The sequence below is a fragment of the Ctenopharyngodon idella genome, chromosome 1 (assembly GCF_019924925.1).
Source record: "Ctenopharyngodon idella isolate HZGC_01 chromosome 1, HZGC01, whole genome shotgun sequence".
In the NCBI taxonomy this organism is placed as follows: domain Eukaryota; kingdom Metazoa; phylum Chordata; class Actinopteri; order Cypriniformes; family Xenocyprididae; genus Ctenopharyngodon; species Ctenopharyngodon idella.
The window spans coordinates 2554359-2571133 of NC_067220.1; the positions used below are offsets into that span (position 1 = coordinate 2554359).

The 16775-nt window shown below is 42.5% G+C and overlaps 1 protein-coding gene across 5 annotated transcripts in view; it reads right to left on the reverse strand.

Moving 5' to 3' along the window:
* Positions 1–16775, reverse strand: part of LOC127501282 (uncharacterized) — a 79850-nt gene that overhangs the window by 39243 nt on the left and 23832 nt on the right. Inside the window, exons 5-9 of one of the 5 annotated variants that reach the window (XM_051873469.1) lie at positions 9310–9366; positions 8897–8910; positions 6366–6509; positions 6183–6283; positions 5978–6086 (exon numbers count right to left, since the gene is read on the reverse strand). The exons of the other annotated variants lie outside the window; for them this stretch is intronic. Coding sequence (XP_051729429.1) covers positions 5978–6086; positions 6183–6283; positions 6366–6509; positions 8897–8910; positions 9310–9366 — 425 coding nt within the window. The remainder of the gene's footprint in view (positions 1–5977; positions 6087–6182; positions 6284–6365; positions 6510–8896; positions 8911–9309; positions 9367–16775) is intronic. 5 annotated transcript variants of the gene reach the window in all.

A 16775-nucleotide genomic window follows, 5' to 3' on the forward strand; every position in this document is an offset into this window, starting at 1 on the left:
CAGCCTGGGAGAACTGCATAAGGCTGTTCAGAGCATGGAATCCGGAAGGGTGCCTGGAATCGATGGCATACCAATAGACTTCTATAAATGTTTTTGGGATGTTTTAGGAGAGGATCTCTTAGAAGTACTCAATGGTAGTTTGGATGAAGGTCTTCTACCTTTGAGTTGCCGGAGAGCAGTCCTAACCCTCCTTTCCAAAAAAGGAGACCTCACAGAGATCAAAAACTGGAGACCTGTTTCACTTCTGTGTAGTGACTATAAAATTCTTTCAAAGATTTTAGTAAACAGACTATCAAAAATTATGAATAAGGTGATCCATCCGGACCAAACCTACTGTGTCCCCAAAAGGTCAATTTTTGATAATATTTCCCTTATTAGGGATATTTATGATGTCTCTAAGTTATCAAATAGTGACACTGGATTGATTTCGCTAGACCAAGAAAAAGCATTCGACAGAGTTGAACACTTATACCTATGGGAAACGTTAAAAGCTTTTGGTTTTAGTAAAAGTTTTATAAATAAAATTAAAGTTTTGTACAGTAATGTTGAGAGCATACTCAAAATTAATGGTGGCTTATGCACTCCTTTTAAAGTTTTTAGAGGTGTGAGGCAGGGATGCCTGCTCTCTGGAATGTTATATTCGTTAGCAATTGAACCTTTTTTAGAGCAATTAAGAAAAAGTGTACAAGGTTTTAATGTGCCAATTTTTAGTCTTTCTGCATATGCTGATGATGTTTTAGTGTTTGTTAGTCAACAGAGTGATGTAGAGGTTTTAATGAGTGTACTTGATGATTTTAAAAAACTGTCTTCTGCTAAAATTAATTGGGAAAAAAGTGAAGCGCTACTAATAGGAGATTGGAAAAGAGGGTGTTTTTCCCTTCCTCCTGGTTTAGTATGGAAAAAAGGAGGTTTTAAATATTTGGGGGTTTTTCTAGGAGATGAAGCAACTGTACAAAAAAATTGGGAAGGAACTACTGAAAAAGTTAAAGGTCGACTTGAGAAATGGAAGTGGTTAATCCCAAATATGTCATATAGAGGTCGGACCTTAGTTATAAATAATTTAATAGCTTCCTCTTTATGGCATAAATTAACCTGCATAGATCCTCCTTTATGTCTGTTAGCAGAGATTCAAGCGATCTTAGTTGATTTTTTCTGCGATAAGTTACATTGGGTTCCACAGAGTATATTGTTTTTACCTGAAGAAGTAGGAGGACAAGGATTGGTGCATCTTCAAAGTAGAACAGCAGCTTTCCGTTTACAATTTTTGCAAAGACTTCTTAGTGGTTCAATAAATTCAAGCTGGAAAGTAGTTGCATGTAAAATACTACAAAATCTTGGGAATTTGAAAATGGAAAGGAATCTTTTTTTTATGGACTTGTCTAAACTGAACATCAATGGAATGCCTATTTTTTATCGGAATGTTTTTAAAGTGTGGAAAGTGTTCAAAATACAAAGGGAAGGACATTTTAAATCTCTTCACTGGCTCCTTGAAGAACCACTTATATATGGAGCGCGCTTTGATTTAACACACAATGACTGTACAATTCCTGGACTCACTGAAACACTTGTGGCTTCCAAAATATGTACAATGGGGAGTCTAGTTAATTTGACAGGACCAGATTTTGAAAATATGGAAAGAGTTGCTATGAGTCTGAAGATTAAGTCAAGACGATTTGTTTTTCATTTATTAGAAAAATAGAAAAAAAGACTCACTTCAGATGAACTGAAACTTTTATCAGACTACTGTGGAAGCAAAATTGTGCCTAATGAAAGATATGTCTTATCTGATTTTTTTCTTTTACCTGTTTTAGATGATGTTTCAGGAATGTTTCTAAGCTCTGGAAAATCCCTATGTCTTATTTTTTTTTTTAAGTACTGGTAAATCTTTTTATAAAGCTTGTGTTCTTGTTTTTAACAAAAAAACACTCGATAAAAGGGTTGATACACCATGGCGTGATGTTTTAAAAATGTGTGATGATGATAAACCAGAATGGAAATCATTGTATAAGCCACCTTTAAGTAAAAGAGTTGGGGACATACAGTGGAGACTGTTACATGGTGCAATAGCAGTTAATGCTTTTATTTCAGTTTTGAATTCTGATGTTACTGCAGAATGCCCAGTTTGTTTAAAGAGAGAAACTGTTTTTCATGCTTATATGGATTGTTTTAGACTGAAAAGCTTGTTTAGTTTATTACATAATTTATTTGATAGTTTTAATTAATCTTTTTCTATAGATGTATTTATTGTTGGTTTTAAATACATTAGAAGAAAGAGGTTTATTTGTCAGTGTTTAAATTTTATTATAGGTCAAGCAAAATTAGCAATTTATATGAGCAGAAAAAACAAAATAGAACTGGGTGTAGATCAAGATCTTAATACTCTGTTTTTAGCCACAGTAAAATCCAGAATACTTACTGATTTTCATTTCTATTCATCCATGGATGACATTATCACTTTTCAAATGAAATGGTGTAAGAATGAGGCTCTGTGCTCTATTATTGATGGAAAAATATTTTTTTCTCTTTTATTAATGTAAAAAAGTTTTTTTGTTTTGTTTTCCTTGTGGTACAAAAGGTAAATGTAAAACGGTAAATGTTGACTGTTTAAAAAAGTGTTTTATGTGAAAAATTGTAATAAAGTCTTTTTTCAAAATTCAAATTCTCTCTCTCTCTCTCTCTCTCTCTCTCTCTCTCTCTCTCTCTTTTTCACTCTCTCTATCTCTCAGGTAACTTTTTTTCATACATGCTGTGTACGATTAATGGTATATGATTTTATCATCTCATACATCTATTTTGTAATTATTTTAAGTGTAACCATAATCAGATATTGTCATTAAACCCTTTCAATTACAAATGATGTGCTAACTAGTTTTGATTTAGTATTAACATTAATGTGCTCCCTATTGCAATATAATATCGTCACACTATAGCAACGCTCTCCCACATATTTTGCTATTGTAACTGTGCTTATATCCATCATTGGTATAAGTTGCAGTGGGTGGTAATAGACAAGAAATGTACAGTTTTCTACCATCTTGCTGATAAAGTTTCTTTAGTCGCTCGGCAACCCTACAGCCTGAACCCTTGTAGGAGTTCCACCTTTACAAAAGTGTATACCCCTTTTCCCCCAGAGCTAGTGCTATTGCCAGTTCGGAGTTAGTTCAACTTGCCTTTCCACGGGCTAGAGAGCCAGCACAGAGCCAGGTCTTCACTGCATACGTCTCATCTTTCACAGCAACTCTAGTGCTGCAGCGCCAAACACAAACACACCAAGCTTGTTCAAGAAGCATTGGCTTCTCGCAGACCAGTCATACAGCTTGCCATAATTTGTATAGATGGACATTAAAATCAAGCTACTATTAGCTTGATTAGCTGCTATTTCAAAAATGGCGGTCACAAGTTTCTTTTTGGCAGGGTTGGGGAGTAACGGAATACATGTAACGGTGTTACGTAATCAGGATACAAAAATCCGGTGACTGTAATTCGTTACAGTTACGTCAAAAAATGTAGTAATCAGATTACAGTTACATTTTGAAAAAAGGGGGGATAATATCAGGATTACAATCGTTTCATTTAAAACTAAATAAATCATTATTTTTTCCATAATAACACATATTAAGCGCTGCTTGATATTGCCCTTTTTCTATTTCTTTTTGGATTGACTTTAAAATAGACATAACAAAAAAATTAAACAGAACTCTTAATTTAGAACCCCATGACATTTTACTTTGTTTTCAAAACCCACATTTTTTTCAAAAACAAAATTATGTTATTAATCTTTTAATTATTTTGGCAAAGTTTTATATTCATAAGACAAAAATAACTCAAAAGAAACCCTCATATATTACCTTTTATAACACCGATCTCACAATATATTTTGAAACTCTTTCAAACATGAGATCACAGAACAAAAAGCTTATAAAAACAATACAAATTCTAAAGCTTTTCAAATTCATGTAACTGTCCTATATGTTGCACTTTTTATCCTATTATTTATTTTTTTTATTTTTTATTATTGTTTCTTTTTTTCTTTTTTATTTTTTGTATACATTTTCTTTTTGTATTTTAGTTATTGTTGGTACTCTTTGTTTTATATGCTTATGGTCCGATATGTATTACAATGTCTTATATTTGTCTTGTAAAATAAAAAAATAAATAAAAATATTGTCAAAAAAAAAAAAAAAAAAAAGCGCTGCTTGATTATACAGTAGTTCCTGGTTCTGTTGCCAGTGCTGACTCATGTGAGCCACCTGCTGGTGCATGCGCAAATAACACCCGTCTACAATCTTCTCAGATGCAGGTTCAATCACTGCTGCTAGTTGAAACGATACTGCCCGCGGGGAAAAACACTTTCAATTCATGGAAATTTCACTGCTATTTTGTTTTCAAAGAAGAAAATGCAAACGACATGGTTGTACAGTGCAAACTCTGCCTTCCAACTACGAAAACACTTTCTTTATCAAAGGACTAAAAAATAATGTAACGAATGGAGGAAATGATGAGACTCACTTAACAGCTTAGTCTTCTTTTATTAAGATGAGCACCTGTTTGGCCGATGCTCCTGCCACACAGACAGCGAACAAACTTCTGGAACCTTTTCCCCAGAACCCCGCCCACACAACACCACGCAGGCTATTCTTTCAGGAGAACCTCCCACCCCTTAAAGCCCCACACAAGCTGAACCATAACACAGGAAAGAACACATGCACTTAGATTTATCCGAACAGAACATAAAACACTCTTTAGACTTGCTACAATAATCTGTAATACCATACTGTAGCCACTAGATGTCTGAATAGCCCTTTACACACACACACACACACACACACATAGGGCTGTGTATTCCCAAGTTGTGGAAATGAGACATGATTGCTTAGTTTTAATAGTTTTTAAAAGTAACCAAAATGCTAAACATTAAAATTAAAGCAGAACAAACATGAACAGAAATGTTTGATCCGAGCTTGTTCAGTTTGGTTATGATCTGATGTGACTTTTATATTTTTAAGCTCTAAACAACAACGATAATAATATTGCAATTGTCACGAATGTGGCTCCCGCGCCTCCTCCTCCGCACCACCGGAGGGAGCCATCACCTGAATACTGACTGTTTCCCATTCGGAATACGTTTCCCATAGGCCCTCATTCCTGGGACTGATTGCGCACACACCTGCACTTCATCACACACACACACACACACACACACACACACACCGCGTGTCAAGTCTTGATTTGCCCCGGTGATCATTACTGAGCGTTTTCTTGTGGACTGTTTCTCTGTTACCGTTGGATTGTTTATTCTCTATGATTCTCTGCTGCCTGCCCTGATCTCTGCCTGTGACTTGACCATTGCCTGTCCCTGTTTATGTCTTTGCCCTTGCCCCTGTCTGCTTTGGTGATTGTTCTAATAAAAGCTGCAAATGGATCCCCACTCTGCCGACCCTTCATTACAGCAATAGATAATTTATCAGATTTTTAAAATATTTTTATTGTTGTTCAGACCCATTCAAAAGTATGGAACGTGTAAATAATTAAAAATTAAATTTAAAAATGCAATTTATTTACAGTAAAGTACCCCCCCCCCCCTTCTTTGTTTGTTTGTTTGTTTGTTTCTTTCTTTCTCTTTCTTTTTGTCTTTCTTTTTTTTTTATACATGTGACCTTGAAGTAATCCAAAACAATTACATTACTGAATTTTTTTTTTTTTTTATGAAGTAATTTGTAACTGTAATGGAATACATTTGTAAAGTAACCCTCCCAAGCCTGCTTGTTGGTCACAGTAACCCCGCCCCCAGCCCCTGACGTAAGCGCTTCTTCTAGACCAGCAATGTTTTGGTGCTACTTACGAACCACTTTTCCTGGTTCAGAGTTGGTGCTTTGGGTGAAAGACAAACTGATTTAAAACTAGGCTCTGGCTCTGAACCAGCACTCAAACTGCCTTGGTGGAAAAGGGGTAAATGTAAAGGTGAATTAACAGGTACCTTGTCCCTGAAGCAGATGTGTCTCCTCTTGTTCACATCACACACTCGTGCAGATTTCAGCAGACGCTCATGGTCAAAACCATTAGGAATGCCGAGATAATGACAGTCGCTGCATGTAAAATAAGAGGTGGGACACATTTATACTTTGTCTTTAACTGCTTAATACCTGTTCAAACCATTTAAAAAATTTTAAATTCATGCTTACCGAGCCAGATAGTCCCATTTATCCACGTCAATGCCGTTCAGTTTATTTGCCACAATCTCATACAGGAAAGACTTGTCTTCAGTCCTGCCCTTCATTGACCACTGCGGAATGGTAAATATTTTGAACCCAAATACTGTATCCTGATAAACACTGACTAAAACTATACATTAAACATGTTTTTACCTTAGCATCTTTTTGTCCTTTCAGAATTAATTCCTTAATAAATATGCGGTCTTCATATAGATTAAGTCCATAATGTTCCATCTCTTTTTCCAGTCCATTCTTCTTGATCATGCAGTGAAACATGTCAACAGAGGCTTCCTCGTGCTTCAGAAGATGAACATAAATGCACATCAAAGTACAATTAAACTGTACACATGAACTACATATGTTTCATTCAGTTGTCATCTACAAGCAACTAGCTCAAATAGCCACTGCATCTTTTTTGTATTCATTACAAATAAATAAAAAAGCTACAATAGTTGTTCAGTCAAGAGCAGTGAGTGCTTCACTCTTTTCTTTTATTGTTTAACCTTAATGACAGACGGCAGCATATTTATTAAATTAAGACCAAATGCACAAATTATAATATAATGTTACACATCCAAATGCGGGTGTATTTCAGCAGTGGCGTGTAACGCAGTCACTCCTACTCCTACACTTTGAGTTGAATTTTATAGCCTAAATATGCATTTTTCAATTGTAGTCTTTTAAAAAGGCATCTGAAATAATAAACTAAAAGCAATGTTGTCAAAATTATAGATTTTTCTATACATATCAATACTGAAATATCTGAAATGTGTAACTACTGAAGTAAATGTAAACTTTTGAGGTTTTTGTATGTTTTTGTACAGTTTTGTACAGTAATTCCTTCTGATGTATTTGGTAACACTTAAGTAAGTACTAGTGGGTTACCATGATCTTCACTTTAGAATACTGATCCAAATAAGTAGTGCCTATAGATTTATGTATTAACTCTTGAGTTATTACTATCTGATACTTTACAAAAACCTCAAAAGTTTACAATGACTTCAGTAGTTACTAGAGAGTTATCATGTTTCTCACTTTAGAATACTGATCCACATAATTAGTAATTCATGATGTAGTAACACTTGAGTCATTAGTTTACCATGATCTTCACTTTAGAATTAATTATACATTATGCATTATTCACATTAATTATGAACCTGTATATAGTAGTTCTTAGTAGTTCTCTGGGAGGTATGAAAAAAATAATAGTTACTGCCTAGCTAATAGTGAACTACCACCTTCAACTGAGCACTATTACTTACTAATTCATTCTTGTTAGTTAATAGTAGTTACTAGAGTGTTAATATTGTGTTACTCATTTGTTTTTTGTGTATATATTCATTAATGAAGGATCAGTACTTTTTTTTTTTTTTACCCTGAAATGCTTCCGATACTCATCTGAGCACCCTTGGCCTAAGCTTCCCAACCCCTCATCCACCCTGACCCAAACTGCTGTTTCTGTTTCTATTTTTCCTGACAAGATTTGTGTTCATTTAAATGCAGGACTGTCTCTTTAAGAGAAAAGCAGACTTATCAGATGCATATCTATGAAAAAAGATAGCTGTAATAGCATAGACATGACGGTCTTCTCAAATAATTGTACCAATTTCCGGGTAAAGCCCCGTCCACTTCCGGTTATATACATATAACAGATACAACTAATTTTGAGATTGTTACAAATACAGATACAGATATTGGCTCTGCTGCACACTCCTAGTTGCAAGACTGTTTTGAGTGGTTCGCATGTGCAGTCAAAAAACAACAACAAAGGTAATCCTCTGTTTTTCTGATGCCACTTATATTTTTAAAGACATGTGAAATCTGGTGACACTTCTGTCAGATTTTGAGAGAAACGCATTGTCCTGATTCAGTATCTGTGGTCAAATGAGATGGTGTCAGGCTATATGTCAGTAAAACTCAAAACAATGAACTTTCCTGTCGTATCAGCCATTGTACTGCTCTTGCAGCACGCACTCTTCAATATTATGCACAAACGTGGTGCTCTATATCACTTCAGAAATAAAGCGTAAAAGAAACTATGAGCAGGCAATGTCGTAGTTATGTTGTCAATTAAGTCATGAAATAACCCAGAAGGCAATTAAAGCTGCATCAGAACTGCATGCATATATATTTGTTATGTGTCCACAGCTCTAGAAGCAACTTTAAAGATAGATGTGTACAGTGTGGAAAGTTTGAAATCATGATTGTATTTGGGTGGTGAACACACAGATATGCTAATAGTATATAACTTGGTAAACAGAACATTTAAAAAGAAATCAGACAGTTTATCTGCATTAACTTAAAGGTTCTGCTTAAATCTGTTTTATTTTGTGCATTATAGATCAACTATTGAAGATGTATATACACAATTTGTGTGAATGCAACAGAACATTTTCTGGATGCAATCTGAAATACCGTAGTACACATGTGCTCATTTACATGTAGTAGAAGTGCAGTTTGCAGTACTGCATTTACCGTGTTCAATTTACCGTTTCCAGTTTACACTCATACAGTAAATGCAATGACAGTAATGTCTTCTGTTACCATATTTTAAATATATTTAAAACCAGATACATATTGAGAAAGGAAATAAGTGTGACTGCATGTTGACTTAAATATTGTATCTCACAGAGTTTGTGTATCAGCATATATTTATAGTTGTACAGGAGAGTTATGATGCTTACCTCCCAAGGGGAATCTGAGAAATGAAAAGAGATTTTAGATATTATGTAAGGCAGGTTTAATAAAGTATGTATGTACAGGCTTGTCTGTCTCAGTCACACACATACAAACTACTACAATGATTAACTTAATTTTAATTCTTGAATAAATAATTGTGATTTGTAAATAAATAATAGATTATGTTATGACAATGTGATGCAGTTTTGATTTTCTAATCATGTTAATGTTTTATACGTAAAATATAAAAGTAATTTGAGCACAATTTTCATTCAGTTATGTATTTGCCTTGCATGCGGCTTAGCAGTAAAGGCATTTATTTTAATATTCATTGGCTTTAACAAGTATTATTTTTTGCTTATACAAAGTTGAATTGACAGAAGGGAAAAAAAAAAAAAAAAAAAACTCAGATACTCACTAGGTCGTACTTCAGGGATGAACATGCCATCAAATAAATGAGAGAACGGACCATGACCTGAAATGACAAAAAGGTGAAGTGTTTTAAATTGGTTTTCAATTTTGCCTTTATTTTTTATTTTTTCATATGTTGACTATGAGAAAATACAAAATGTACATATTATGCTTAGTTCCCTTTCAGTCGGTCACGTTCGACGTACGTCAGTAGTGACCGACGAATTGGGATATCGCTAGAGAGCCCTATCAGCTTCGAGTGAACTACAACAGGCCAATGAAGTTGGCGTGCGATATTTGCATAATGCGCACCGCCCCCGCCAGGTGGTATAAATAGGGGAGCAGATGCAATCGCACTCTGTCTTTCGTTTCGGAGCCAACCTGTGTGTTCCTGCTGTTAGTCTGAGAGTGACTTCGCAAGCCTTTGAAGAGCTTTTGTTCTACAGTGCTGGCTTTATGGCACCTTACAGCGAGGCCGCGAGCTTCCCAGAGTGAGCTTCTCGAGCTGTTATACAGCTCTCAACTGCTGTTTTCACAGCATTATTTGCCCCGTTGGTTTGCGATTTGGGCCGGTTCCTCTGTGTGTGTGACTCAGGGAGTGAAAAGTGTACCTGCAGTCACATCGCGGCTGTTCCCTGTGTGCTTCGGCACAAAGAACAAGAGCTTCTAAAAGAGCTTCACAGACAGACACTGCGTCTTTTTCAAGACGTCATTCTGTCTGTGCGTTTCTGGAGGCGGTCGTTTCCTATCCTCAAAGCTGACGGCCACAATCACTTTCTCTCATGTCTGCTTAGCGTGCTGAGACTGTGTTTGTGGGTGGTTCATATTCTCTTGTAAAAAAAGAGAGCATGCCCACGTCGGCGCGTTGTTCGTCTTGCCTTTCTCGTAAGGGCTTGAGCGCTCAGCGCGCCGTGTGCCGTCGAGCTGCCGGCTGACAGCGCGCGTTGCCATGGCAACCCAGCGCGTTGTTCGGCGCTCTAGATGCGTGGTCGAGACTCGAGTGCCTCAAACGAGGTGGAGTCCCCTCACCTATTCCCCGATCTAGTTTCTCTTTCTGAATCAGAAAAGTACTACTTTTGGTGAATAAGCCAGGGTGACCAGAGGATCACAGTGGGGCATTACCTGCCGAGCCAATCTCCGTGGGCCCCCCACTCCTCTAGCGCATCGCAAACATGCTGTGACTGTGTTCGTGGGTGGTTTATGTTTGGTAAAAACATGGCCACGTCGGCGCTCAGCGCCGTGTGTCGTTCAGTTAGACGACCACGTTCACTCTCTCACATGGCTGGTAGCTTCTGGGTGGATTGCTGGTCCTTCTCATGGGGGACCTAGCATCTTAGTCAGGGCTCCAGCAGAGGATCAGATGTCGACTGCTACATTGGAGAGAGGGTTGTTGGGCTCTGGACATGAAGATGAGGCTGAGCGTCCCACGGTTGTGATGTGCTCATGCTGAATCAGATTCAGAGTTAACGACCATGCTTTCCCGGGCCCCTGGGGGCGTGGTGTGACGCGTACTCGCCTTGCCCCGCCCCCTGTCTTAGCCTGGACGTGCATGAAAAACTTGGCAGTTTAGAAGCCTTTCTTGGTGCCAAATATGGAACACCAAAAGGGTCATATCTGCATTAAGTTTTTTCTCTCTCACTACCCTCTGTGGTGGGGTGGCAGTGCTACGGGCACACCACCTCTGCCCTGCATGGGTCTTGGCCCCCGGCAAGTCTGTGGAAGGCCAAAGCACTCATTGCATATGGGTAGTTCTGAGTCGGGGTTGAGCTACGCATGATGCAAGTCATAGCGCAGGCCCCTGGCCAGACAATGTCTACCATGGTGGTCCGGAAACACCCCTGGCTAGCCTTGCAGAGGTGTGTCATCGTCTAAGTACGCTTTCTCGATGCTCTCATCTCACAAGCTGGCCTAAAATCCAGCCCGCTCAGCCCGCAGCCAAGCCACTTGGCTAGCGAGAAGCGGTCCTGGAGAAACTGGTGACCTGGAGCTGAGGTAAACAGTTCTTCGGGAGACGATGCCCGCATCGCTCCCTCCCCGGAGGAGGGCCGGGTGGAGAATTTTGGTTTGTTCCGCCGCTGGCTCTCCGGAGACCAGCGGTGCCCACGGAGTAGAACTGTTTTCTGACCCTCCAGGTCCCAAGAGGGCGCGGCTGGCAGTGCGCGAGGCCCCACCTCGCCACTCTCAGCCCCCTCTCACTTCGCCAGCAGGTCCCAGTGTGTTGGTTGAGGCCGCCTCCCATGTGCCGTCTCCCATTCACACTGCCACCTTGCAGAGTCTGACCACACTACGGGCCGCTATGCCGTCCGAGTCGGGTCCAGCACTCTACCTCGCTGCCCCACGCCCGGTACGTCTGTGGTCCATTTGGTCCCGCTGGTTCGGTGTCTGGAAGCCTGGCTAGCGCTTTCCAGCCCGTCCCGCTGGCTCATTTGTACCATCAGACTCGGCTATGCGATTCAGTTCGCCCGGCGTCCCCCGGTGTTCAGGGGTGTCCATTACACTCGTGTGTCCCTGGACAATGCACCTGTTCTCTGGGCGGAGATTGCTGTCCTCCTGGCGAAGGATGCAGTCGAGCCGGTCCCTCCAGCCGATTTGAAGTCAGGGTTCTCCAGCCCCTACTTCATTGTACCCAAGAAGGGCGGTGGGCTACGGCCAATCCTGGATCTGCGTGTCCTGAATCGGTCCCTTCTCAGGCTGCCGTTCAAGATGCTTATGCAGAAGTGCATTTTCAAATGCATCCGTCCCCAGGATTGGTTTGCAGCGATCGACCTGAAGGACGCGTACTTTCATGTCTCGATTCTGCCTCGTCACAGACTCCTACGGTTTGCGTTCGAGGGTCGGGCATATCAGTACAAAGTCCTACCCTTCGGGCTGGCCCTGTCGCCCCGCGTCTTTACGAAGGTTGCGGAGGCGGCCATTGTTCCGCTCAAGGAACAGGGCGTTCGCATCTCAACTACCTCGACGACTGGCTCATCCTGGCCAGCTCGTGGGAGCAGTTGTGCGAACACGGGGACATGGTGTTAGCTCACCTCAGTCGGTTGGGTCTTCGGGTCAACTGGGACAAGAGCAAACTCTCCCCCGGGCAGAGGATCTCTTATCTCAGTAGGGAACTGGATTCGGTCGCCTGGACCGCGCGCCTCTCCGAGGAGCGCGTCCAGTCAGTGTTGACCTGCCTGAGTACGCTCAAGCGCAGGACGGCGGCCCCACTGAAACTCTTTCAGAGGCTCCTGGGGCATATGGCATCCGCAGCCGCAGTCATGCCGCTCGGATTGCTTCATATGAGGCCGCTTCAACACTGGCTCCGCGGCCGGGTCCCGAGATGGGCGTGGCAGCGCGGTACGTTCCGTGTCCCCGTGACACCGAACTGCTGTCGCACCCTCACCAAGTGGTCAGACTCTTCGTTCCTGCGGGCTGGAGTTCCCCTCGAACAAGTGTCCAGGCATGCTGTGGTCCACACAGATGCCTCTGCCACAGTGTGGGGGGCCACGTACAACGGGCATGCAGCATCGGGTCTGTGGACGGGGCCCCAACTGCATTGGCATATCAATTGCCTCGAGTTGCTAGCAGTACGTCTTGCACTGGGCCGCTTCCAGGAGCTGTTGACAGACAAGCACGTACTGGTCCGCTCGGACAACACTGCGGCCGTTGCGTACATCAACCATCAGGGTGGTCTACGCTCCCGCCGTATGTCGCAACTCGCCCGCCATCTCTTGCTATGGAGTCAGAAGCATCTGAGGTCGCTTCGTGCCATTCACGCCCCAGGCGTGCTCAACCGTGCAGCCGACGAGCTCTCACGGCAGCCTCCGCTTCCGGGCGAATGGCGACTCCGTCCCCAGGTGGTCCAGCTGATCTGGCAGCGCTTTGGCGAGGCACAGATAGATCTGTTCGCCTCCCGGAGACTGCCCACTGCCAGTTCTATTCCCTGACCGGCGGCACGCTCGGCATGGATGCCCTGGCAATCAGCTGGCCCCGGGGCCTACGCAAATATGCGTTTCCCCCAGTGAGCCTTCTCGCACAGCTCCTGTGCAAAGTCAGGGAGGACGAGGAGCAGGTCTTGTTAGTGGCTCCATACTGGCCCACTCGGACCTGGTTCTCGGACCTTACGCTCCTCGCGACAGCACCTCCCTGGCCCATTCCTCTGAGGAAGGACCTCCTGACTCAGAGACGGGGCACCCTCTGGCACCCGCGTCCCCACCTGTGGAAACTCCATGTGTGGTCCCTGGACGGGACGCGGAGGTTCTGAGTGATCTCCCGCAAGCGGTCGCAGACACCATCACTTCCGCTAGAGCTCCTTCTACGAGGAACCTCTATGCGCTGAAGTGGAACCTATTCGTCGAATGGTGTTCCTCTCAACCAGAGCGAGAGGACCCCCGATCATGTTCGGTCAGAACCGTGCTTTCCTTTCTGCAAGAGGGCCTGGAGCGAAGGCTGTCTCCCTCCACCCTCAAGGTGTATGTTGCCGCTGTCACCGCACATCACTATGCAGTTGATGGTAAATCGCTAGGGAAGCACGATCTGATCGTCAGGTTCTTGAGGGGGGCGAGGAGACTAATCCTCCCTGGCCCCCCTCTGTACCCTCTTGGGATCTGACCCTGGTTCTTACATCTCTCCGGGGTCGTCCCTTCGAGCCTTTGCAATCAGTCGAGTTAAAAGTACTGTCCTAAAGACCGTCCTCCTGGTTGCATTGGCCTCGCTCAAGAGGGTAGGGGACCTGCACGCATTTTCGGTTGACGAATCGTGCCTGGAATTCGGGCCCGGTGACTCTCACGTTATCCTGAGACCCCGGCCTGGATATGTGCCCAAGGTTCCTACCACTCCCTTTCGAGATCAGGTAGTGAACCTGCAAGCGCTGCCTTCGGAGGAGGCAGACCCAGCCCTAGCTTTGCTCTCTCCCGTCCACGCTCTGCGCCTGTACGTGGACAGAACGCGAAGCTTTAGGACCTCAGATCAGCTCTTTGTCTGTTACGGAGGCCAGCAGAAGGGAAAGGCTGTCTCCAAGCAGAGGATGGCCCACTGGATAGTGGACGCCATCGCCCTGGCGTATGAGTCCCAGGGCGTGCCTTGCCCGCTCAGGTTGAGAGCCCACTACACCAGAGGAGTGGCCTCTTCCTGGGCGCTGGCGCACGGCTCCTCGCTGACAGATATCTGTAGAGCTGCGGGCTGGGCGACACCTAACACGTTCGCTAGATTCTATAGCCTTCGTGTAGAACCGGTATCTTCCCGTGTACTCGCTTCCACCAGCCGGTAGACGCGAAGAGCCCGTTCTAGTGTCGGCTTGCAATGCCACTCCCGCCCCCTGGGCCGGATACGTGCATCCTTTTTACTCCAGTCGAGTTCCCCGCTTGGCGAACCCTGTCGAGTTCCTCCGCCTCCCCCTTCGGCTCGGACATTGCGGAGTGTCTGATGCCAGGCCAAACCTCCGTCACCGACGTTGACGTTTGGCTGGGTTCCACATGTCGTGACCCCTCCACGTGAGCGGTCCCATGTGTGTATTTGTCCACGGTCAACTCCCTACGGCGAGCCCGTGTCTTTCCCTAGCAGAGCCAGCTCTGCTGTCACCTGTCAGATGAGTCTCCCCCCTACCCAGGTGGAGCCATCCCAGGGACTCCATATGCGTACTGCCCACGGCCAGTCCATATGTGTACTCTCCACGTAAATTCCTCCCCTACAGGTGGGTAGTGGTCTCCGCAGCGTCCCCTACGGGTTCACTTCCCCAGTGTAGTCTAGTTTACTTAGTGGGTATATCGGAACAGCAGTAGACTCTCTCGGCGTAAGCTCGCCCCCTTCCCCGTCCCACTGGTGCGCCGGGTGGCTAGAGCTTGCGCTGGGCACTGGAAGGGGTTCATACTGTGGCGCTTTATTTGGGATCCCAATTCGTCGGTCACTACTGACGTACGTCGAACGTGACCGACTGAAAGGGAACGTCTCGGTTACGTATGTAACCCTCGTTCCCTGAAGGAGGGAACGGAGACGTACGTCCCGTCGCCACAGTTGCTGTACCCTCGCTGTAGTGCAGACTAGGTTGTCTCCTCAGCGAAAAACAGAGTGCGATTGCATCTGCTCCCCTATTTATACCACCTGGCGGGGGCGGTGCGCATTATGCAAATATCGCACGCCAACTTCATTGGCCTGTTGTAGTTCACTCGAAGCTGATAGGGCTCTCTAGCGATATCCCAATTCGTCGGTCACTACTGACGTACGTCTCCGTTCCCTCCTTCAGGGAACGAGGGTTACATACGTAACCGAGACGTTTTTGTGTGTATTAGGGGTGTATGAAAAACTATAATGTTGGCAACTTCTCTCAAACAAATGAGAGAACAAACTGAAAAGACATAATGGTACTTTTTAAAGCACTTTTTATCCATAACCTTCAGGGTGTCCATAGCACTTTACATGTAATGAAAATAATTTTGCATTTAAATGTCCTACAAACATGCTTCATTATCCACATGCATAATATAATTATTTCTTCATTTTGGGGTCACACTTGGCTTCTTCACGGTCAAAAATGACCAAAGCCTTAAAATGTAACTCCCATCCCCAAGGAAATCCAATAAAATATATTTTTGTTCAATAATATTTTTGATTATTATTTAGAATTTTGAGGGTATTTAATGATACTATGCACTATTTTTTTTCAATATTTTTTTTACAATTACAATTTTTTTTCTATTTTTTTTTATTATTATTAAATTAAAACAGTATTTCATGTTAAAATAGAGACAAGGCATTTAAAATCCATTTTTAAGAGTAGATTAGTGCCATCTGGTGGGAGTAAAAAAAGAAAAACTTTTGTAATGCCCTTGTGTAACCACTAGATTCCTATATAGTTCTATATAAAGTGGCTTATAAATTATCAAGTGTTTTTGGACATAAATACTTGTTTTTATTAAGTTGTGGATTTGGATTTATACTTAGACATTCTCAAAGACTTTTTTTGTCAAAGTTTAGATTTTTTTTGTTTAAAACGTTAATTTGAAGTGTCAGTTTTTGCATTAATTTTAATACAGTCAAACCTGAACACAGAGGAGGACATTTTGTTACACATAACAGCAAAATTTAATAAAAATGTCACAAAAACAACAACAACAACAACAACAACAACAACAAAAAACCCAAAACAACAACAACAACAGCAACAAAATAAAAAAGAAAAAAAAAAAAAAACAGGCATGCTTTATCACAACTTAATAAATCTGGGTCTGATCTGATTTCAACCTCTTATTTGAGTCTTTTGGCTCAATTTTATCATATTGTTACAGCCGCACAGGTTCATTTGTGTGTATAATAGTTTGTTGTGTGTGTGTGCATGTGCGTGTGGGTGTGTCTATTTTTGTCTATTTTGCACTCTTGGCATTTTAGAGTGTCCCCCCTTATTGCTGTGCGCTAAAGTTTTTGGTCTTTTTTGACAGAAGAGGACCAGAGGGTTAAAACAACATATAAAGCAATAGCAATGAAATACACACCTGTGTTTTT